The sequence below is a fragment of the Dermacentor albipictus genome, chromosome 1, assembly GCF_038994185.2.
Source record: "Dermacentor albipictus isolate Rhodes 1998 colony chromosome 1, USDA_Dalb.pri_finalv2, whole genome shotgun sequence".
Classification (NCBI taxonomy): Eukaryota; Metazoa; Arthropoda; class Arachnida; order Ixodida; family Ixodidae; genus Dermacentor; species Dermacentor albipictus.
This window is the reverse complement of record NC_091821.1, coordinates 47,477,075-47,499,780: the sequence shown is the minus strand read 5'-3', so window position 1 is coordinate 47,499,780 and position 22,706 is coordinate 47,477,075. Positions and strand designations below refer to the sequence as shown.

General features: G+C 44.1%; 1 protein-coding gene across 7 annotated transcripts in view; it reads left to right on the top strand.

Moving 5' to 3' along the window:
* Positions 1–22,706, top strand: part of LOC135905831 (cholesterol 7-desaturase nvd-like) — a 61,801-nt gene that overhangs the window by 24,277 nt on the left and 14,818 nt on the right. For 3 of the 7 annotated variants that reach the window (XM_070520711.1, XM_065436880.1, XM_070520699.1), the window contains 5 exons: positions 4,574–4,689; positions 4,764–4,938; positions 11,325–11,460; positions 18,255–18,443; positions 18,994–19,247. In XM_070520711.1, the coding sequence (XP_070376812.1) occupies positions 4,804–4,938; positions 11,325–11,460; positions 18,255–18,443; positions 18,994–19,247 (714 nt within the window). In that variant the 5' untranslated portion in view covers positions 4,574–4,689; positions 4,764–4,803. The remainder of the gene's footprint in view (positions 1–4,573; positions 4,690–4,763; positions 4,939–11,324; positions 11,461–18,254; positions 18,444–18,993; positions 19,248–22,706) is intronic. The other 4 variants (XM_065436890.1, XM_065436871.1, XM_070520705.1 and 1 more) reach the window with 2 other exon arrangements.

The window sequence follows — 22,706 nt, the reverse complement described above, 5'->3', positions numbered from 1 at the left end:
ATTTATATCTTACGTGGATATTTTACATTGTTTAGAATGGCTTTGCAAAAGTCCAACTAACCCATTAGGGGTCAATTTGACAGCGGTGGCACCAATTTGGTAATAATTTTGTCCGCTTTAGATGTACTATCAATGTAATTTGCAGAATTGTGCTATCTGTTTTCGTTTCTGAGTTACGGAGTTGTAAATTTGTTAGTCTCGTTTTCTCTAGATGTCGGATGTTCAACAAGCTTTATTAAAAAATTGACGGCCTAAATAAAAAATTCACTACCAACAACCACTAGATTTTAGCTATTTGTTTTGAATGCTGCAAACCTCGTCAACATTAATTTCTTCATAGCGCTTCGCTTTACGTGACGGATGGATGGTTTTAACATAAAAATGCTTGCGCATTTGAAAGAGCGGCTATATACGGTGCGAGCTCGCAGGTCATGGCACTTATACCAACAGTCAATCACATGGATTCTTGAGAGATAAGAAGAAGGAAGAAAAACAAGGCTTTAAGAAGACTGGCGGTTGTCTTTATACTCTCTTTTATACTCTCCTATTAACTCTCTCACATTTTTTATTCAGTTAGTCTGACTTCTCACTCGCATACTATTCTGGTCTTTCCGATATTTCCTTTTGTTTTTCATTTTAATTTCAATTTCTCCTCTTGTAATAGGAACTCTCTGAAGCTAATTCCTGCCGTCTGATTCTTGGCCTATCCCGCTTAGTGTGTACACGCCATCAAAGCAGAACGTCAGCATCATCATCAAGACTACTGATGTGCCGGGCGGAGAATCGATGCTGTCGGGCTTCGAGCCCGAGCTTCAAGAGTAAGCGGGACCAGAAATAACTGTTTGGGAGCTTGTTCGAAACGATCCGGCCTCCGTCCTACCTTCCAGCCTGTGGTGTTCGCTGGTCCAGCAAATAGGGGGCTGAAGGCAAGAATAACTTCAGCCGCTCCTCCTGCGACACCATGCATGGTCGAGCTGCGGATAATCCCCAAGAGCAAGAAGCGGCTTATCCTCAGGCGACCGAAGTCTTGCAGCAGCAAGATGCTTGACAAGAAATTGTGGCCAGTCACGCAGCTTACATTAGGGCGCAACTCTTAGGCGCCCGTTCCTGCGGCGAACATCGGCGTTGTCCCTCGATGTAGCACAGCGAAAGATGAAAGCGAACACGCAGCGACCCGGCCGTGGTTTCTCAATGGCTATGGTGCTGGGCTGCTAATCACGAGGAGGTCGCTGGATTTAATCCCGGCCATAGCAGCCGCGTTTCGATGGAGGCGGAAACACACCTGTACTTCGACTTGGGTGCACGTTAAAGAACCCCAGGTGGTCCAAATTTTTGGAGTCCCCCACTACGGCGTGCCTCCTAATCAGATCGTGGTTTCGGCTCGTAAAACCCCATACTTTAATTTTCTAACACGGTGCGCAGCGTGAGAACAAAAGCAGAGTGCCGCACAACACTTGCGACGACCACTACGAGATGGCGCCAGAGGAGAGCACTGTCGTCTTTTCACCAATGGCATGCGGCGAGCGCGTCGCAGGATACCATATATGGAAACGACGCGCTGCATGAGCGGAAGCCAGGGCCGGTATTTTATAGCGATGGCTTTTCCGATTCTATGCTTTTTCAGGCTTTTTGCGCTAAGCCAGTGGTAAGAGCGATGGTCTGCCCCCATTATCAACGGGATCAGGCGGCCGGTGTGTGGTGGATGACAAGAATAGCATAGAATAAGGCATAAGGCATCGCTACAAGATAGTGGCCCAGTCTGCAGCTGCAGCTGTGAATCACACACACGTGACACCCGTGCGCTCCCGTCGTGATCTCCCGATTAGGGAGACAGTCGCGTCACACTTCGCTCCGATTGCAACGTACTGCAAGAGACAGATTGTATGTGCCAGCCAATATATCGAAAAAGAAAAACATGCTTAGAGCTGCGTTCAAATTTCGTATTACGGAGTATCGTAATCGTCGGTGCATTTTTGTTGTTGACCTGTGTGAGAACATTTAGAGCATCATGAATGTTTAAATTAGTCCTGCTATCTTGCTTGGTTGTTTTGTTGGCGTTATGGTTTATTTTATTCATATTCTCATGTTTAGTTAATAAAGAAACGACAAAGAATGAACCTGTCCGACACAAGAGAGCCGATAGAACTCGCGAAACTGTCAAAACTGATCAACAAGGAGAAAATAAGGGATATTCAAGAGTATAACGTGAGAAAGACTGAGGTATATCAGTAAAAAATGGACGCAGCATAAAATCACTGAAAAGAAAATTTTGCATAAGACAAACCAGATGTATGCACTGAAAGTTAATCAGGGTAATATCATCACCAATCTTGAAGTTATAGTAAAAGCAGCGGAAGAATTTTATACAGTGCCCAGAGCAGCCACAATACCTCAATTCGAAGTAGTAATGAACAGGTTACAGAAGCTTCTTCTATAACTAGCGATGAAGTTAGAAGAGCCTTGCAAGAAGTAAAATGTGGAAAAGTGGCCGGAGAAGATGGAATAACAGTTGTTTTAATCAAGGATAGCGGACACATAATGCTTAAAACACTGGCGGCCCTTTATGCGAAGTGTGTATCGACTTCAAAGGTAGCAGAGAACTGGAACAATGCCAACATAATACTAATCCACACGAAGGGAGACGCTAAAGAATTGAAAAATTCTAGGCCCATTAGCTCACTTCCAGTATCGTATACAATATTCAGCAAGATAATTTATAATAGAATAAGGACAACACTTGGCTTCTGTCAACCAAGAGAACATGCGGGCTTCAGGAAGAGATACTGTGCAATGGATCACATCCAGGTAATCAATCAGGTAATTGAGAAATTTGCAGAGTGCAATCAGCCTCTCTATATGGCTTTCATAACTTACGAAAAAGCATTTGATTCAGTAGAGATACCAGCAGTCATAGAGGCAATACATAATTAAGGACTACTAGAGGCTTAAGTAAATATCTTGAAAAATATGTACGGAGATTCCACAGCTGCCCTAATTCTCCACAAAAAAAGTAGAAAGATACCTATAGAGAAAGGGGTCAGGCAAAGAAACATAATCTCTCCAATGCTGTTCACTGCATGCTTCGAAGAAGTACTCAGGCAATTAAACCGGGAATGCTTAGGAGTAAGGATCAATGGCGAATATCTGAGCAACCTTCCGTTTGCAGATGAAATTGTCCTGTTCAGCAACACTTGGGACGAGTTGCAAGAAATTATTGAGGACGTTAACAAAGATAGTGTAAGAGTGGGATTGAAGATTGGTGTCCAGAAGACAAAGACAATGCTCAATAGCTGGCCAAGGGAACAAGAGTTCATGATCGCCAGTCAGCTTCTTGAGTCTGTGAAGGAATACGTTTAGCAAGGTCGATTACGCACAGAAGACCCTGATCACTAGCAGAAAATTTAGAGGAGAATAAAAATGGGTTGGAGCGCATAAGGCAGACATTGTCAGATCCTGACATGAAGCCTTACCATTACCATTGAAAAGAAAGGTGTACAATCGGTGCATTCTAACATTGTAACATGTGGGGAAGAAACTTGGGGACTCACAAAGAAGCTCGAGTACAAGTTAAGGATTGTGCAAAGAGCGATGGAACGAAGAATGTTAGGCGTAACGTTAAGAGACAGAAAGAGGGTGGTGGTGGGCAGAGAGCAAACGGTGATAGCCGATATTACAATTGAAATTAAGAGAAAAAAATTGGAGCTGGGCAGGTGAGGTAATGGGTAGGTTAGATAAACGGTGGACCATTAGGGTTACATAATGGGCGCAACGAGAAGGGAAGCGGTGTCGAGGACGGCAGAAGAATGAGGGGAGTGATGAAAGCGGGTAATTCACAGGTGCTTGTTGGAATCAGCTGGCGCAGAACAGGGGTAATTGGAGATCGCAGTAAGTGGCCTTCATCTTCTAGTGGATATAACATGAGCTGATTATGATGATGTTTCTTTTTCTCCACTGCGGTTTCGTCCCAGTCATGACCAGAATAATTCAAATCGTGCAATTCTATATACATTCTGGAACAAACACCTCCGCAGGAAACTAGGTAAACTAGATCCTAACAAGATGGGGTTAGCTATATTTCCTTTTACTTAGGGAAAAAGATTACTGAAGGAAGGCAGAGAGGAAAACAAAACGCACCTTTAGTTTGCTACTCTAAGCAAGAGAACGGGACTTAGGAGGCGAAACAATGAAAGGAGAAAAAGAAAGAAACACTGGTGGTGTCGCTTCGTCCTGAGGTGCACATCGGAACTATACAGTCGCTCAATGAGGCTGTTGAGTCGTAGCCTCTAGTCTAGCTAAGGGAAACATTCATTTTGGATGTATTTGCTTACTAGAAATGAAGCCTTTGGCAAAGTGATTTCTTTATTGTGACCGCTTCATCTGGTATGGTGAGCCCAGGCGCCATGGCAAGGTAGCTGCCCATGGTGACCCCGTTAGCTCACGTTATTACAAGCGCGGGTATCGTAAACTGCATTTTTCCCTATTAATTAGTTAGCTGTGAGATTTTGTGTATGAAATCAGCGGTTTCTCCGCTTGACCTCAGTAGTACCAGTATCCCATATTTTGTGTCTTACAGGGCCGCTATTGTGAACCATGACTCTAAGACCAACAAAAAGCGCAGCCACAGCCTCAGAGACAGGATGGCGCGCCCGCACACCGCTTGATCTCGGAGCCGATAATTCGGCTCGAAAGGTCATAATCTCATTTGAGAGTGTATTTAGTTGCTCGCTATTATACTCATGCCTGCAGTGGTGTATGATCTGCAGGTCACCTTCTGCTCGACAGCGCGCTTGAAGACGATACGATATGAACAGAAACGGAGGTGTGGTCTGGCTGTGGCCGCAAACATGGAAGATTGGAGTTGCGGTATCCGTCGTTGCGTTGATGTGCGGTGCATGGTGGATTATATTGCCACGGCATGCTTCCAAGAAATTTAGCAAGGTAAGCTTACCGAACTTCTTCATGGCATCATTGGTGGTTCATGGCTGGCCAACACATGCACCATTGCTAACCGCGTACGCGGACCGAAAGAGGTACAAAACAGGATGAGCCGCCGGTGTATTTTTGTAATTCTTGTAAGCGTCCATACATGCATGGGCGTCCTAGGTTTATATCCTCGTTTCTACATGTGCTCTACTCACCATAGCTGAGAACATTAAGAAATCACCGATAATAAAAATATATATATATATCTGGTTTAAAGGAACTGACAACTGGAAATAACATGTTGTGAGACGTTCACGCAAATGGAAGTGACCTTTATTTATTTATTTATTTATTTATTTATTTATTTATTTATTTATTTCACACTGCAGACCTAGAACATGTCCAAGCAGGGTGGTTGAACACAAGAATATTACAATGCATTGTTCAATCAAGTAGGGTGGTAGGTCACAACAGTAGTACAATGAGTCAATCAATTGAAACAGGCAACAGCGAGTTATTCCAGTCTGTTATAGTTCGGGGAAAAAAGAATACTTGAATAGATACGTCCGTGCAAAATAAGGTGTTAGTGAATTCGGATCATGGTGTCGAGTAAGCCTAGACGTTATACTGGACAGATACGATGCAGGGTTGATTGATAAATCTCCATTAATAAGCATGGAAAGAAATCGAAGTCTTAAGTGTTGCCTTCGCTGCTCAAGGACTTCGATGCCATTATCACGCATTATTTGTGAGGGGGAATCATAGCTAGAGAATTTTGAATATATGAATCGTACGGCTTTTTTCTGTACCCTTTCGAGACATTTAATATTTTGTTTAGTAAACGGGTCCCAAACAACACATGCATATTCAAGTTTCGGTCTAATTAATGAGTAATAAGCAAGCAGTTTTACGTTAGGTGGGGAATTTCTAAGTTTATGTTGCAAAAGATATAATTTACGCAAGGCTGCAGAACAGATATTATCAATGTGTAAATTCCATGATAAGTTGTTAGTAATTGTGACGCCCAAATACTTATATTTTGTTTCTTCCTGCAAAGGCAACGAACCTAACGTGTCACTAAAGGTTAGTGGGGCTTTCTGACGAGTGAAGGGAAGAAAGACCGTCTTTTCAGCGTTAACCCGCATTCCCCACGTTTTGCACCAATCAATAATGCCAGCTAGAGAAGCATTTCTCTAAAAAGCACAAAGTCATCCGCAAACAACCCAATTTGCACGCTGGGGTGGATTGAAGTAGTAATATTTATATAGAGTAAAAAGAGCAGTGGCCCTAGGACACTTCCATGAGGAATTCTCCCGAGGTGACCGGAAGACAGCCAGACTGTTGCTTATTCATTTTCACGAACTGGCGGCGATTTGTTAGGTTGTTTGTTATACATGCGATTATATTTCAGGGAGCTTAAGATGTTTAAGCTTTAGTATTAATTTGTCATGTGGAACTGTATCAAAGGCTTTGCTAAAATCAAGAAATACAGCATCAATTTGACCATTCTTATCGAGGCATGAGGCGAGTGAATGAATTACGGTGACAAGCTGTGTAACTGTTGAATAGCCTTTTCTAAATCCGTGTTGAAAATGAGACAATATTGAATGTTTATCTAGAAATTCGTTAATCTGATTGGCAATAATATGTTCAATTAGTTTGCAACATGAGGATGTCAATGATATTGGCCGGTAATTTTCTAACAATGAATAGTCGCCCTTCTTGAATGCGGGTACAACTCTGGCTACCCTCCAGTCATCCGGTAATTTTCCAGCAAGCAGCACAGCATGAAATAAGAAGGAACCTTGCAATAGTTTCAGCATAACGTTTAAAAAGAATGTTTGGAAGGTCGTCAGGACCACAAGAATATTTAGTTTTTAAGTTAACTAGCATCGAAACTAAGCCAGGGTATGAAATAAGATTAGCTTCGGATGGGTGAAACGTCTTGTCTTTAGATGAACTAATGCCAGAATTAGAAAATACACTGTGGAAATAATAATTGAAGTGACTCGCAATTTCCCTGCGATCGGTAATGATTGAACCATCGATGCAGATTTGTGCTCCTGGCTTCTTTTTTTCGCTCAAGTAATTCCAGAACTTTTCGGGCTGTTCAACAATAAAGTTTGGTAGTACTATATTGAAACACTGTTCCTTCGAGGTGCGTACTGCACACGCAAGGTTTTCTTTCATTTCTTTAACTCGATCAGGTTCTAATCGTGTTTTATTTAACCTTTTTATCTTGCGGGTCATGTGGATAATATCACGTGTCATCCACGGTGTTTGTTTGAGGGCTAGTTTTTATGCTGATTTATGCTGATAGAATCAATCATGCTTTTGGCGATTTGCTTGGAATTATGTTTTAAATTGCGAAAGAAAGTCTCGAAAGCCAGTCAGTGGCGCGAACTAGCGCGGAACCCTTGGTACTTCGGATGTAGTACAGTAAAAGCTCGTTAATTCGAACCGCAAGGGGAAGACGCTTCAGTTCGAATTAACGAAAGTTCGAACTAACGAAAGTGAAGGAGGGCAACAGTACACTGCGATTTGGAAGCAGTAGGGCATGTCAGAAATTTGGCGCGTCAGAAAGTGATGGCGTGTGCCGCGGCCACACGCCATCTTCAAGTCGAAGCTCTGGGTCCGACTGTGCCACACCACCGATGTCCACCGAAACGAACGTTAGCCGAGGCTTAACACAATCACAATGAATCGCGACGGCCGATACCTCCTAAGCTGAAAACAGAGGTGCACAACCGATGAAGACTGCCGAGACAAAGACGCTGAACATGTGAAGGGGGCAAAGGCCCTCATTCGTTGGTTCTTGATTGCAAGCGCAGCTGCGACGTACTTGATTCGCTGTGTTTTGGAGCTTGCCGTGCCATCTCCACACAACATTAGCAGCTGTACAAGATTCGCAAAGCCTCCGAGATTCGCAACGGGCAAGAAGTCTCGGAGGTTACGTAGAATGGAGAGGCGGCAGCCGCCGCTGCCTTCTGGCTGACCCCGCGTCGGTATGATTTTTTTCCGATTTTGCCTTCTCTCGCCATTCTCTCCGTTTTGGAGGCAATACAGACTTGTGTGTAGGCAGTAGGCGCGCTTCTCTGGCCGTGTGTCAGGCGAGCGTAGTTCGAATTATCCGTGAGGGAACCTTCTCGCGTTCGAATTAACGGACTTTTTTATACATAGACTTCTGTGGAGCTTGGTCGGACCAAATCGTACAGTTCGAATTATCCATAAATTCGAATTATTAAAGTTCGAATTAACGAGCTTTCACTGTATATGAGATTACTGCAGTACATGCGTCGACTGTTATATTGTACCGCGTACTTGTTGCTTACGATTGCAGTTCGTATATTATTATGTCTTTCTGCTTTTTTCCATACGTATCACGAATTAAAAAAAGACATGTACATGCTAAGGAGCGGCGCTCGCGTCACTCAACACTTGGTGGCGCACATGATTGCTGTTGTACGCGCGCGAAAGTCTGAGCATGCATGTGAACTAATAAAATCCTTTGCTCCAGCTCGCTTATATCTTCGAGAGACGACGTGTATTTGGAAATCAAAAGCGCATGCGCGGCTACGACAGCCCGCTTAACTGCGCATTACGTGTAAAAAGCGTCGTTTCACTTTAGAGACCTTGGCTGGGTAAAAAACGTCCTTGACTTCTTAATGACCAAAGTTGTTCGACAGGAAACCATGAAACACGTATCTATTACTGAAGAAAAATTTGGAGGGCACATAAGCTTGGCCTAGCTTCGCCTTTAACAGTGGAAAGCGAAAGCATTCAAAGCTCCCTGACTGTTTCTCATGTTTCTTGGCAACTACAGCTTATGTAACCGTAATGTTTACCAGGAAGCGCTGGCGGCGAACGCTATGCACGAAGGCGAGCCTTTTGGTAGAAACGCGGCCTGTTGCGTGGCCCGCGATGCAGCGGAGGCGAGCGCCATCTGGAGGTGTTGCAATGAACAGGAGAGTCGTTTTATGGCTTTGGCCTTTGAGACTTCGCGAGCAAATCTGGAAGGCCATGGCCGCTATAAAAGGGTAAAAACGCTGAAAAGGGGGTTTGCGTGTGTTCTCAGTTTTCGCGTAACACAATTATGTTTTCTCGTATATTCAAATTACAATCCGACGATAACATGTCCGTAGGTTGTGTGTAAATTGTACTTTACCATTTTTCTACGCATTTTAGCTTAAGAAGTTCAATTAGTTCGACAACTTCCCTGCTCCACATGGAGGGCCTGGGTCTGCATGGTTAGAAATTCCTTTAGCCGCAACGACATCCGAGGCTGGACGCCGGATTTTCTGCGACACGGGGCCTTGAACGCTATCGCGTTAAAATTTAACACTTCGGAAAACATGAATCGCAGGGACGTGGGCTTGATGAACAAAATAACACTTTCTCACACTTACGACCACGCTTGTTGTATGCCTTAGACCAATGCCGGCGTATAATTGCTTTCGCGCTCATCTATCACTGTTTTTAGCATGCTTCCAGTGAACGACTACATCCTCAATGCATATAGAAAATTCTGATATAAAATGTCGTACGGCGTTTTCTGCGGTACCGCGTCATGGTTCGACACTCTTACCATTGGACCATTGCAGCTCTGCATTGCACTGAAGAAAATGGGCACCATAAAATTGGGTTGTTATTCCTTGTATGAATTTTTTTTTGGCTCCGATTACTACCCTTAACTCCACTTTCCCTACTCAAATGCATGTACTCACGGTGGTTGCTTAGTGGCTATAGTGTTGGGCGGCTAAGCACAAGGCCGCGGGATCGAATCCCAGCCACGGCAGCCGCATTTCGATGGGCGCGAAATGCGAAAACACCCGTGTGCTTAGATTTAGGTGCACGTTAAACAACCTCAGGTAGTATAAATTTCCGGAGTCCCCCACTACGACATGCCTCACAATCAGATCGTGGTTTTGGCCCTTAAAAGCCCATAATTTAATTAATTCAAATACACGTAAAACGCAGAAATGATTTTATGAAGCGACTCCTGGACTGATTCGAATTATATTTGTTGTCATTTGAGAGAAAAAGCCAAATACGAGGGAATCAGAAGTTTGAATCAGAAGCAGAATTTTGATTCATGGCTTGAAATATTTCACAGGAATTCTCGATAGTTGCTAATTAAAAAGAAATTGTGAAATGAAGTTTACGAAAAGGTACCTCTGCACCAAAAACGGACATTGAAGTTTTGTCAACTGAATCTGTTGGAGCATTTGGAGCGTACACATTTGATATAATAATTGACCCCCTACGTAACATTGCTCCGATATTCACGACAGCTTTCCAAAACTTCAGCTCACAACTTATTTGTATATATCTGCGTGGTTTGCAATCATCAATTTTGTCTACTCTTCGTACATTATTAGGTGCGGTTTACAGAGTTACAACGCCGTATTTTAATGATGAGTTACAGAGTTGTAAAATTGATACTTGAGTGTCTTGAAATTATGTAATATGCACAGACAAGATATTTATTTCATGAGAAAGTGGCCGTTCTTGACCTAATGCGGAGCTGCCAGACGTGTGTCACTAAGTATGCCTCGCTGTGGCTAGACTTACTGTATGTGCTGTCTAGTACCAAACTAGTACTGGCTTGCGCACGGCATCGCGCATCACGTTAAAATCAGGTGCATCCTCGTTTTGGAGACACCAGTGTAGACGTCATGACCATCTTCACCCAATCAGAGGCTGCTATCCGTTTTGCTACGTGCCTCCGGTCGCTACTGCACTTCTGGTGAGAGCAAACTTACTTGCTTCGAGAAAGAGATAGAGAGAACTCTTCATTCCAAAGCAGGGATGTTTACCGGCCCCTATATGCTACTCTGGAAGAGGGGGGGAGGTTGAAGAAGGGCCAAGTAGAAGGGGATTTTGGTATTCAGAGAATTAAGGGGTGGGGTGGGGGGCAGTATAACAATCCGCTGTGCACTCAGTTTTCTTGCTCAGTAGAAAGAGACCCTTCACGAGTCGGCTATTCTAAACACTCTTTAAGTGAAAAGCGAAACCAAGGAATATAGACTGGAAGGTTCACTGTGGCGCCTCTCCAGGGTTGCGCAAGCTATCGATGTCACTGATTCGATCATTGGTCAAAACTGCTGAGAGTTGTTTTTTCTGCAGACTACGCGTGTATTGCGGCGCTACGAGTGCGAACTTCACGTTTACATGTGGGATAATCCATGAATGTTATACAAATTACACCAACGTTTTCTTTCGTGGCCGGCAGATTGCTTTGCGATCTAACTGTCCTTTTCGCTGAACATTACTGTTGTTCTAGTGAAATGTTAGGCATTGCTAAGTATAATCTACCGTATGTCGGTACCTCAGTCAGCCCACTATATCTGCATGCAAGTGTTAAACATAAGCTAACAATTAGTATACACTCGTAATTCCAGAGACGCAGTAAACACTGGAGGCGCAGGCACATTGCCAATAGCGAACATATGCCACCAGTTTTCCCAAATGGTTGGATTCCGGTGCTAGAGTCGTCGGAGCTTGGTGTCAACGACGTAATACCGCTGCACGCATTTGGTAAGTATTAGCGTCGTGAACATATTTAATGAGGGAATCACGGTTGTTATAGCCTGTGGCTTTGATTGTTTGGTCGCGTCAGTCGTGGAATTGGCGGTATTTCACGTGTAAATAAGCGTGCCATGCTTCTGAAAGCTCTCTGGGACACGTCGAGTTCGCTGTGCATTCAGTGTGAAATGGTTCTCGTGATGGACTTTACAAGTATTGCTACGCGATAGCTTTTATATGTACAGCATCCCCTTTCGTTTGAAACAAGCCTGAAGCTCTGTCCGCTATAGTGCGTTTCTACGGTCAATGCGGAGGAGAGCACACTCTGCCCGTTGTATCAGTGTGGGTGCTTTCCCTCACTGGGATACGCCTGAACCGTGTGAGTTGACTTACCCAGACTCAATCTTCCATCTCGAAGTATATCAATGCGATTTGCCTCCCCAGTGCATTACCGCATTTTGCTTGGATGCGATGTGCTAGAAATACGATGCGATCCTATGCGCCACTGTTGCATCCATGTAAGCATGGCTTATAAGTGCTATCAATACACGGCGAAATGTGAATTGCTTCATGTGTCAGGTTTGCGCAATGTGATGTTGGGATGCTGAGTACGAGGTCACGGGATCGAATCCCTGCCATGGCGGCCGCATTTCGATGGGGGCGAAATGCGAAAACACCCATGTACTAAGATTCAGTTGCACGTTAATGATCCCCAGGTGGTTGAAATTTCCGGGGTCCTCCACTACGGCTTGCCTCATAATCAGTAAGTTGTTTTGGCACGTAAAACCCCATAATTTAAAAAGGTTTGCGCAATGAGCTGAGGAGAGATAAATACGGAGACCCAAGGCAGAAGTTGCAATCTAAGTGAAGCGAAGCTTTTATAAAGCTGTTAATTGGATGTTTTACAACTAAAGGTGTTGCGTACAATTTTATTTACTTTCATCCCATGCAACGTTTAATGTCATGCACTGTTTTTGTTTACCCACCACAAAGGTCACAACTTTCTTACTAAACAATTTTTATGCTTATACACTACATCGTTCACGTGCTATTTCGAAATGCAAACTTCCAATGAGTCGGACGCACTGTGTGAGACGTCTGCGGAACGATGTCACGAGGACTACGACGATGTATGATGCTTCTTGAAGGAAGAATGGTGATGACAGCTGAATGTGCAGAAAAGTACTACGCTTGTCTAGCAACATTAAAAAAAATCTGTACCTCTTGTCTTCATGTGTTCGATACCCTATTCTGGAGGATTGGTCAAGAAGGGGCAATGACTTTATCAAGGAAAATAATGTAAACGAAAGAATCCATTAAATATTGCCACATTTGCTCTATGCAATCGACAAAGACGACGAGGGGGAGTTTTACCTAACTCCGTCTCGTATATTGTGGAAGGTCCTAAGACGAAAAAGACGGCTCTATGCTTGATATTCAAATCAGGCTGCTTTTGTAATACGCGACCTCGCATCTCCCATTCGGTGCACCGTGACAATATAATTCATCATTCCATCAACACGCCGGTGTGCTTTAGAGATACATGTGAGCCGACAATATATTGTCACGTAGCCTGCATTCAATTAAGTACCACGCAGATCGCTCGTGTGGAGATCGAAATCATACCGCGCACCCAGAAAAAGGCACCTGTGGCGTGACGCCGACCGTAGGTCTCTGTGTCTTCACTGTGGAGAGGCTGGTCACCTGCAGTTGTTTCGCCCATACCGTCAAGCTGGTCCTAGGGGATTTTCCATGTAATCATTATGCCCCCAGAAGGGCGAAAAACCATGCAATATCGAATAATACTTACGTGTGCGTCAGAGTTTCAGCACACCTCGTCATCACCAACCGCGGTCGCCATACCCTATCCGTTACTGTTCGCCAAGCCCACGCGTCTCTTTAAACAGGGCTAGGCTTTAGATCGGCTAGGATGTGCAAAATATTCCTCCTCCATATGCCTGAAAGGGGGATATTGGCAAATTGAAGTGCATGATAGAGACCGCGAGAAGACTGCATTTGTCACCCCAGATTGACTCTGAATTCAAGGATTTCCCCACTTGGTCTCTCTTATGCGCCGGCAACGTTGCAGCTCATGATGGATACTGTACTTTCCAGCTGAAAATGTCAGCCTCACTTAGTATGCCTAGTGGTAATCTTTTCCGCAATATTCGAGCAGCACATGGAGCGACTGCAGTTAGTGTTAGAGGCAATCCGTTCGGCGAACGTAACAATCAAGCCGGGAAAGTGTCAATCCAGATTTGAAGAACTTCCACCCTTGAGACAGGTCATCAGCGCTCAAGCCGTTCGACCGTATCCCGAAAAGATAGCGGCCGTCTCAAGGTTCTCAGTGGCCAAAGACAAAAAGTAAGAACGACGCTTTTTTGGGGGTATGCGCTTATTATAGGTGATTCGTCAAAAATTTTTTCAAGTATAGCGGCACCTCTAAGAAAACTTAAAAAAGAAGAGATATCCTTCGTTGGGAAAGTGAGGAACAGAGCGCCTTTACTGAGTTAAGAAAACGCCTGCAAGCGCCTCAAATCTTTGCTCATTTTGATGAGAGAATTGACGCGGAAACGCACACGGACGCCAGCAATGTCATCCTCGGTGCCATCCTGGTCCAGTGGCAAAATAGCGAATAGGTTATAGCCTACGGTAGCCAGACCTTATCGATATCAGAGACCAACTATTCAGCAACAGAAAAAGAATGTCTAACTTTCTGGCCCAAAAGTGTATTTCGTACATACCTACACGGCAGACCATTCAAAGCAGCCAGTGATCACCATTCAATTTGCTGGCTGGTGAACCTCGAGGACCCATCTAGATGACTAGCGAGACGGAGCCTCCGAGCGCAAGATTATGACATCACGGTGGTATACAGATTTGGAGGAAAGCACACCGATGGCGACTGCTTGTTACGCGCACCTGTAGACGTAGCACTATCACAAGAAAATGACTTTCCGTTCTTAGGCATTGTCAAAACGACACAAATCGCGTAAAGTCAGATGCGCTGACGAACAATTACTACCACTCATTAAACGATTAGAAGGATTCCACATCCAAGTACCCCAAATTTTCTCCAGAGGCCTGGCATGGTTCTGCCTCGGAGGGAAGGTCCTATACAAGAGGAACTTCCAGCCAAAAAGCGAAAAGGTTTTGTTTGTAGTGCCTACAACTGTATATGTGGCAAAAAATTTCCCAAGAAAGTCACGATGAACCCACATCTGGACATTTGAGCGTGAGTGGAGCATTCGCCAGGATTACTTTAAATTATTATTGCCCCAAATGGTTGGCTTCAGTGAAGCATTATCTTAAGTCTTGCGCGAATGTCGAAGGCGAAATCGCCGTCTGTGAAACCGGCAGGCCTTCTACAACATGTATATCAACTGAAAGAAACATTTCAACAAGTTGCAATCGACTTTCTTGGTGTGGCAAGAAAGCCTCCCTACATCTTCACTTGGGAAAAAGTGTATCATGATTGTTACAGGTAAACTAAAACCAGATACGCTGAAACCGACTCCCTGCACTTAGTCCACCGTGGTTCCTTAGTGCCTATGCCTGGTGTTGGGCTGCTAAGCACGAGGTCGCGGGATCGAATTCCGGCCAATGCAGCGACATTTCAATGGGAGCGAAATGCGAAAACAGCAGTCTACTTAGATTGAGGTGCACGTTAAAGAACCCCAGGTGGCTCGAATTTTCGGAGTCTCCCACTACGTTGTGCATAATAATCAGAACGTATCTTTGGCACTTAAAATCCCATAATTAATTTTTTCCCTGCACCGAGGGACTGTGGCTGAATTTGCCAAGTTCTTCGGAAACAACACACTCCTCTGGCATGGCGCTCCAACCGTCGTCATTACTGATCGCGGAAGAGCCATCACAGCGGAACAATGCATCCTGCGGCTGACTCATACGCACCATAGGAAAACTACCACCTCACATTTGCAAAGCAATAATCGAAGTGAACGCCTGAATCGAACTTTCGCTGACGTGCTCTCTAAGTATGTCGATGTTGAACATAAGATGCGGGATGGAATTTTACCCTACGTCACCTTTGCCAATAACACGGCCGTACAAGAGACTAGAGCCACGCTATTCCAGTTTGTATACGGCCGTGCAGTTACTTCAACATTAGATGCTATGCTGCCGATAGATGAAGACGATTACCCTCCAGATTTAGATGAATTCTTTCGAAGAGCCGAGGAAGCCCGCCAGTTGTCAAGATACCAAGTACGTCGCCAACAACGGATCAACGCAAGACATTACAACTGGAGACAGCGTGAAACGAAATATGTGCCATGTGAGAAAGTGGGAATTTGCACCCCGTGCACGGCGTCGTGGGCTGTTCTAAAAACCTCTTTGCCGATATTTTGAGCCCTATGAAGTAGTTCGCCGACATAGTGACCTTACTTATGAAGAGAAGCCTGCCAGACTCGAGTGTTTAAGATAATGCAAACTGACATAGCACGTACATTTTGTGCTCATGAAACCTTACTATGACAGATAGATATAAGGAGCATCCGAAGTGTGTTGATGGAAATGAAATGACCATGATTCATAGTTAGTGATAAGAATCCAGCACGCTGTGCGCTATCTATGTAGGAAGTACGTACAATTTCCTGGCGGTGAAATCTTGGTACTTAGGATGTAGTATATGAGTATAAATATAAGTCCGCTGTTATAATGTACAGCATACTTATTGCTTAAAATTGCACTTCAGATAATATTAAGCGTTTGCCCTTTATTCTACACGTATTTCGAAGGAAAGAAAAGTACACGCTAGCGAGCAATGCTGCTTTGGTACGAACGAGTGGAGCGTCAGAGCACAAACAGCTGTACAATGCATCACGGTGCGTATGAGGGCTGTTGTGCGCGCCCTAGTTTGCGAGTTAGTACCCCTAGTTCTGTGGTCTACTTGAGAAAGAAAATGCATCGGACGAGTAGTGACGTGAATAGGTGCCAGCACTGCAATTATAGCACTACTGTTATATCCTACCACTTAGCTTGGCTTGGCTAAAGAAAGCCTGGTGCATGCAGCCAGCAAAAGCATGGCCTTCGGTATCGGTTTGTGTTAGTTGGAGGGAGTCATTGCTGAGGCGTATTTTCGGACACCACCTATTATTGTAAAAGTGAGAGTGTTTCATGCGTGTTTCAGTGAGAGAGTTTCATGCTTCATAAAGCATGAAAGGCAAGAACATCGACTTCATAAAAAAATGGCCTCCAATCCACGTTGTGAAGGTGGTTACAGCGAAGCTGTAAACCACAACTAGAACGATCGTACCCATTGCGATGTAGATTGAAACTATTCACTCGGGGGCATACGGATGTACTTTATCTAATTATTAGAGTAAGACATTTTGACGGCCTGCGACTTGGCATGCGCTGCGACTTCGTGCATCTACAATGAGTGGACCAGGGAGAAGAGAAATTCGCCGCGCCTCGTATGGGCGCTGCTCTTCAGGAGTCGTCACTGTATACGTGACCCTCCCATAGCACAGTCAAAACACAAATCAATTGATAGGCGGGTTTTTCTTTTACGTAAGAAAGTGTCGTTACGTCACTCCTTGCTTCGTATGCTGCAGTCAAGCTGCCGTCGCCGTGGTAGCTTGCGCAACAGTAATCTTTACGGGCAAACGTATGCGGAGAGCGCTACGTGCTTCGCATTCCATGTAGGCGCAGGTGCGCCGTATTATCAATTATGTATTTAGGATGCTTCTTTTGAGCTTGTTCTTTATTGAAATATATGCTGTTCTGTATGTTGTGTGCGTGATTATAAAGAATGTATGCACTGTTCACTTCATTTCGCTGAGGGCTTGTATCCTCTGCCTTACGGGGATCTGAGCTATTGCATTAGGGGGCATGAGCCATGGATGATAGTTTTTCTGTCGACGTTACGCCACGAAGAAATCCTGGGATCCTAGCCATAGAGAGCTTTACGGCGTATAATCGCATTCGCGCTCAGCTGTCACTGTTTGCAGCATGTTTCTTGAGCAGAACTACACCCTCAATGCAGATCGGAAAATTCTGATAAAAAATTTTGCACGGCGTTTTCCTACGTTACGCTGTAGGATTGGACACTCTGACCAGTCAGCTTTCTGTTGCAATAAAAAAAAACAAAGAAACACGGGTACTAGAAACATTGGTTGCCAGTACCTTTAACAGTAAGCACACAGGATCCAAATGCAAAATATCATTTTTTTGTTCGCTACTGTATCTCCAAGGAGATCCGGAGCGAACCAGCCAGCAAACATAGCAAACCCGGGATGGTAGGCAAAGAAAGCCTCGCTTTAAAGGAGCGTGCGGCCACTGCAGGACAAAGCAGCGGTGATGCGTCGATGGGAAGAGCTGGAGGCGGTAGCAAGCATTATTCGTGCATTCGACTAATGCTGTTTGGCGAATGCTTTTCTACTATCATCTGTCAAGTGGTCCTTACCTGCTGCGTAATTTCCCACTATGATTATGAAGTTCATGGAAAACGAGAGAGGAGAACGGTGCTCAAATGGGATGATGTGAATACCGCTGAAAAGGTAGCATGCCGCATGCAAATTGACATTTTGATTTCTGCAGTGTTCGCCCCTTTGTCGAATTCAGAAGCAGTCAAATATATTTGCTTCATAACATGCGTGTAGAAGATTATAGCAAAGCGGCCTTGTACGGTGGCTAGATGGCGTGCACAAAAATCTGGACGGAGTGAAGTAAATGTTATGCATAGGCACACCTATAAACATATCTTTTTCTACAGGCAATTCTTCTGCAATTATTTCTGTACCACAGATAGCTATTCTGCTCGAGCTTTTTTTTATTCGCAGGCCAGGAGCTGGTGGCGTTCCGCACCGCGGACGGCGTTGCGCACGTTCTGGACGCTTACTGCCCGCACCTGGGCGCCCACCTGGGGGTACTGGGGCGCGTGGTAGGGGATTGCATCGAGTGCCCGTTCCATGGGTGGAGGTTCCGAGGAAACAACGGAGCATGCGCATACGTACCGTATGCCAGCAAAAGTGAGATCTGGAGCCCTTATTTATAAACAATATCACTGTTTCTTTAACTTCATGCTGTATAAACCTTCTCAAATTAGAGTTGCTTGACTTATTCATGTGAAGCGCGGCTGAAGAAAACGTCATACATTGCTATCTTTAAACGTTCTGCCCTATAAGCATAGGAACCACGTATAGGTGCATTCATGTAGGAGCTACAGTTTTCAGACTGACAGCCGTATAATACATGCAGGTCCAGAATGATGTAACGATTCTATTCCAATTCCTTTCCTTTTCACGTTTCGCCAATCGTCCGATTGGCGCTCCGCCTACATTATTACCACAGTGCGTTAGCGATGGGCGAATTCCTCGAGCGAGGTGAATTCTTGCATTATACCAGCCCAGATTTCAAAATGCTGCTTAAGAACACCGCCATATCGCGTGCGTGCGATAGGGTTGGATCAATAGTAACGAATCATATGTGAAACCGGTTTAGAAAGAAAGCCGAAAGGTTGGTCACTCTGTTCGACTGAAGAGTGGTCGATCATATTTATGACTTACTCGTTTGTTTCAGCGCCGTCATTTGTGTCGGTGAAAGCATGGACTTGTCGAGAATCGTGCGGCCTCATCGTCGTCTGGTTCCATGCGGACGGAGAAGAACCCTCGTGGATGATCGACGCTCCGACTGATGTGGCCAACGGCACGATGCGACAGATGGCACGCTATGAGACGCTCTGTTCGGGTCACATCCAGGACATTGCCCAGAAGGTGGCCGACGGAGCTCACCTGAACTGCCTGCACGCAGCCACTTGCCTATTGTCCCTAAAGGTGGGTAACACCGTGGAAGGCCTAGAAACACATAGGCACCCCATGGCACAATGCATAAGTGATAGAAAGTGCGACTGCTCCAAAACGCTATGCGGCCGCCATAGACACCAATTTTTCGGGCTATGCAACGGAGCAGCGTCCAGCTGACTAGTGCCGTCGCGAAAGTGAAAGCAGGATGAATCTTATCTATAAAAGTAAAGTAATAAGGATATGACGAGCTCGTACAGATCAATTACAGTAACGTCAGTGATATACAGAATGGCAATACGAACAATAGAATTAATGTTGCTCAAGTCGGTGGAGAACAGTCATAAATTGGGTAACTACAGAATGGCTTCAGGCCAGGTAGACGCTTAGAGGATTGTATCTTTGCACTGAATCAGCGCATAGAGATTTCAGTAGCTCAGAATCAACTTTATGGATAGCATTTCTAGATATAACGGGAGTTTACGACAACATAGACTGGGAATTTCTACGTCATATTGTCAAACATGAGGGCATAGATGACTATTTCTTGAAGCTACTCAGGGAGATGTATAGACAACCGAGTATAAATCTCATGGGAAGGTCGGTAATGCAATGAAGTTCTGGAAATCCACCGATGATTGAAACAAGGATGCCTTCTATCTTCATTGTTCTTAACGCTTTATGTTAAGGGCATAGAGAGATGACTAGAAAACAGCGCATTAAATTCTGATTTATCTCACAGCCATGGGCAATGGGCAAAGGGTAGATGGATGACATAGTGCTACTAGCAGACGGTGGAAGAGATTTACAGAGAGTTGCGAATATTTCATTTATTTATTTATTTATTTACAATACTGCCAGTCTCTACTGAGACCATACCAGGAGGGCACTATACATATGTACATGTACACTGATAATGTTTAATACATGTATAAAGTCAGTTTTGCACCTTAAAACATCAACAATTTTCACTACAAAAATGTATACACCAAACACAAGTACACGCAAACTTTCAAAAAAAAAAAAGTAAGAAATGGCAATTGAGGTATTCTATGCTGCATACCCGACTACATACACAGGGCACAAGTACATGGTAGTTTGCACGATCAATAATAGCACTAGCAATTTTAACCTGCTAAACAATTTTTTCAATTTTTAATTCAAATTGAGACAGTGACTCTGTGTTAGTGGTGAGAGGTGATAACATATTCCATTCACGGATCGCAACAGGAAAAAAGGAATATTTAAACACATTATTATTACATTTATATTCTACTAAGGTGTTTGTGTGCTTGTGCCTGGTAGGTCGTGTTTGTGAATAAGATATGTAACTTGAAATGTCAATTTTGAAAGAATTATGCAGAAGTTGATAAAGAAATTTCAAACGTGCCTGTTTCGCTCGTGCTTCGAGCGTAAGGAGCCCAGAAATTGCTAGAAGATTAGAGGGAGAGTCTTCACGTCTAAATTTGTTGTGAATAAATCGAATGGCCTTCCTTTGTATTGTTTCTATTTTCTTTATGTTAGTTTGGGTGTGAGGGAACCATACAGTGTTTCCGTATTCGAGGATCGGCCTAACGAATGTCTTGTATGCTAGGAGTTTTGTTGACAAGGGTGCGAGTCGAAGTGATCTGCGTAGGAAAAATAACTTTTGCATAGCAGATGAGGTAATGTGGTGAATATGCTCGTCCCACCTTAGGTCTGACGTTATTGTTAAGCCTAGATATTTATATTTTTGTACTTTAGTCAAAACTGTACCATTTATGGTGTAGCAAAAGTCTGAAGATTCTTTTTTCCTCGTTATGGTCATACATGCCGATTTTTTTACATTGATTATCATCTGCCAGTCTGAGCACCATTCCGCAATACTACTAAGTGATTTGTTAAGGGAGCAGTGATCTTGATCATTTTTAATTTCTCTATAAATGATACAGTCATCCGCGAATAACTTTATTTTACAGTCTATGTTAGTGGTTATATCATTAATATACACGAGAAATAACAAGGGCCCAAGCACGGAGCCCTGTGGTACTCCTGACGTAACTGATACTATATCTGATGTTGTATGTTCGAAAATAACAAACTGACTCCTATTAAACAAAAACCCACGAACCCAAGCAACAATTTCTGTGTCTCCTATAATGCTTTTTAGTTTATTTATTAGTTTGGTGTGACAAACACAATCAAACGCTTTAGAAAAATCAAGTAGGATTAGGTCCGTTTGGCCGTGATTGTCAATACCCAACGCGAGATCGTGTATGACTTCTGTTAATTGAGTTATGGTCGATAAACCCCTGCGAAAACCGTGCTGGTTAGGGGACAGGATGCCTTCGTTCTCAAAAAAAATTGTTAAATGTTTTAGAATTATATGTTCGAGTAGTTTGCATGCCGTGCTCGTTAACGATATTGGTCTGAAGTTTGATTCAACGGATTTATCTCCCGACTTGTAGATCGGAATAATTTTAGTTATTTTCCAATCTTTGGGTAGTTTTGATGTCGACAGGGATTTAAGGAAAATAAGCCCGAGGTATCTGCTACACCACTGTGCGTATCTTTTAAGAAATTGGTTGGGTATATTGTCTGGACCACATGCTTTTTTAGTGTCTAGGGCAAGAAGAAGGTTAAGAACACCAGCGTCTGTGATAACGAGTGGGTCGATAGTGGAAACAGTCCGTGGAACTAAGTGAACTAAGAACACACAATATAAGTGAGAATGTAGCTTCAAATCTAGGCCTTAAGTTTAGCACAGAGAAATCGGGAATTATGATCTTCAGTGAAGTGACGAGTAATGACGTGGTATCAATTCAACAGGAAGCCATCCTCTTAGTGAAAGAAAAAAAGTGAGTAACTTTAGCATAAGCTAAAGTGAATGAAGGCGAAAGCCTCAGCGCTCACGAGACATTAATTAAATTACTTGATATTCTCATTCGAGGTCGCTGTTACTTTTTATCACTTGTTTTCTCCCACCAAAGGTCGTGGCTTCGAGTGCCTTAATTGCCTATATCTTAACTAACTGTATTTTAATTAAATTTACCTTATCAAACACGAAAGCTCGTTGGTTAAACTGCCTCCCAGTGGAAGCTGGAAGAGAACCTCAGGGTCCTCTACGCAGACGCCTCGCTCCGAAAACACAGTGACCGTGCAGCCATGATGGTTACTTCAAAAGAGAGGCTGATCGTCAGCGCGTCGCTGAAGGCAACAGACCCCGCAGATGCCGAAGAAGCGGCCGTGGCCCTCGCACTCGCACAGCCGAGCGTGGACACCATAGTCACCGACTCAAAGACAGCCTACAGAAGCTTCCGCAGGGGGGTAATCTCCTCCGCGACCCGAGCCATTCTAGCCAAGCACAAGCCTCCGGGAAGAGCCATAGAGCTCATGTGGGTTCCGGCTCACTCGCAGGTAGCAGGCAACACCATCGCCGACTACCATGCCCGAGAAATGTCAATCCGGGCCGAGCACGAGCCGGAAGAGCTACCGCACCCGGTTACCAGCTTT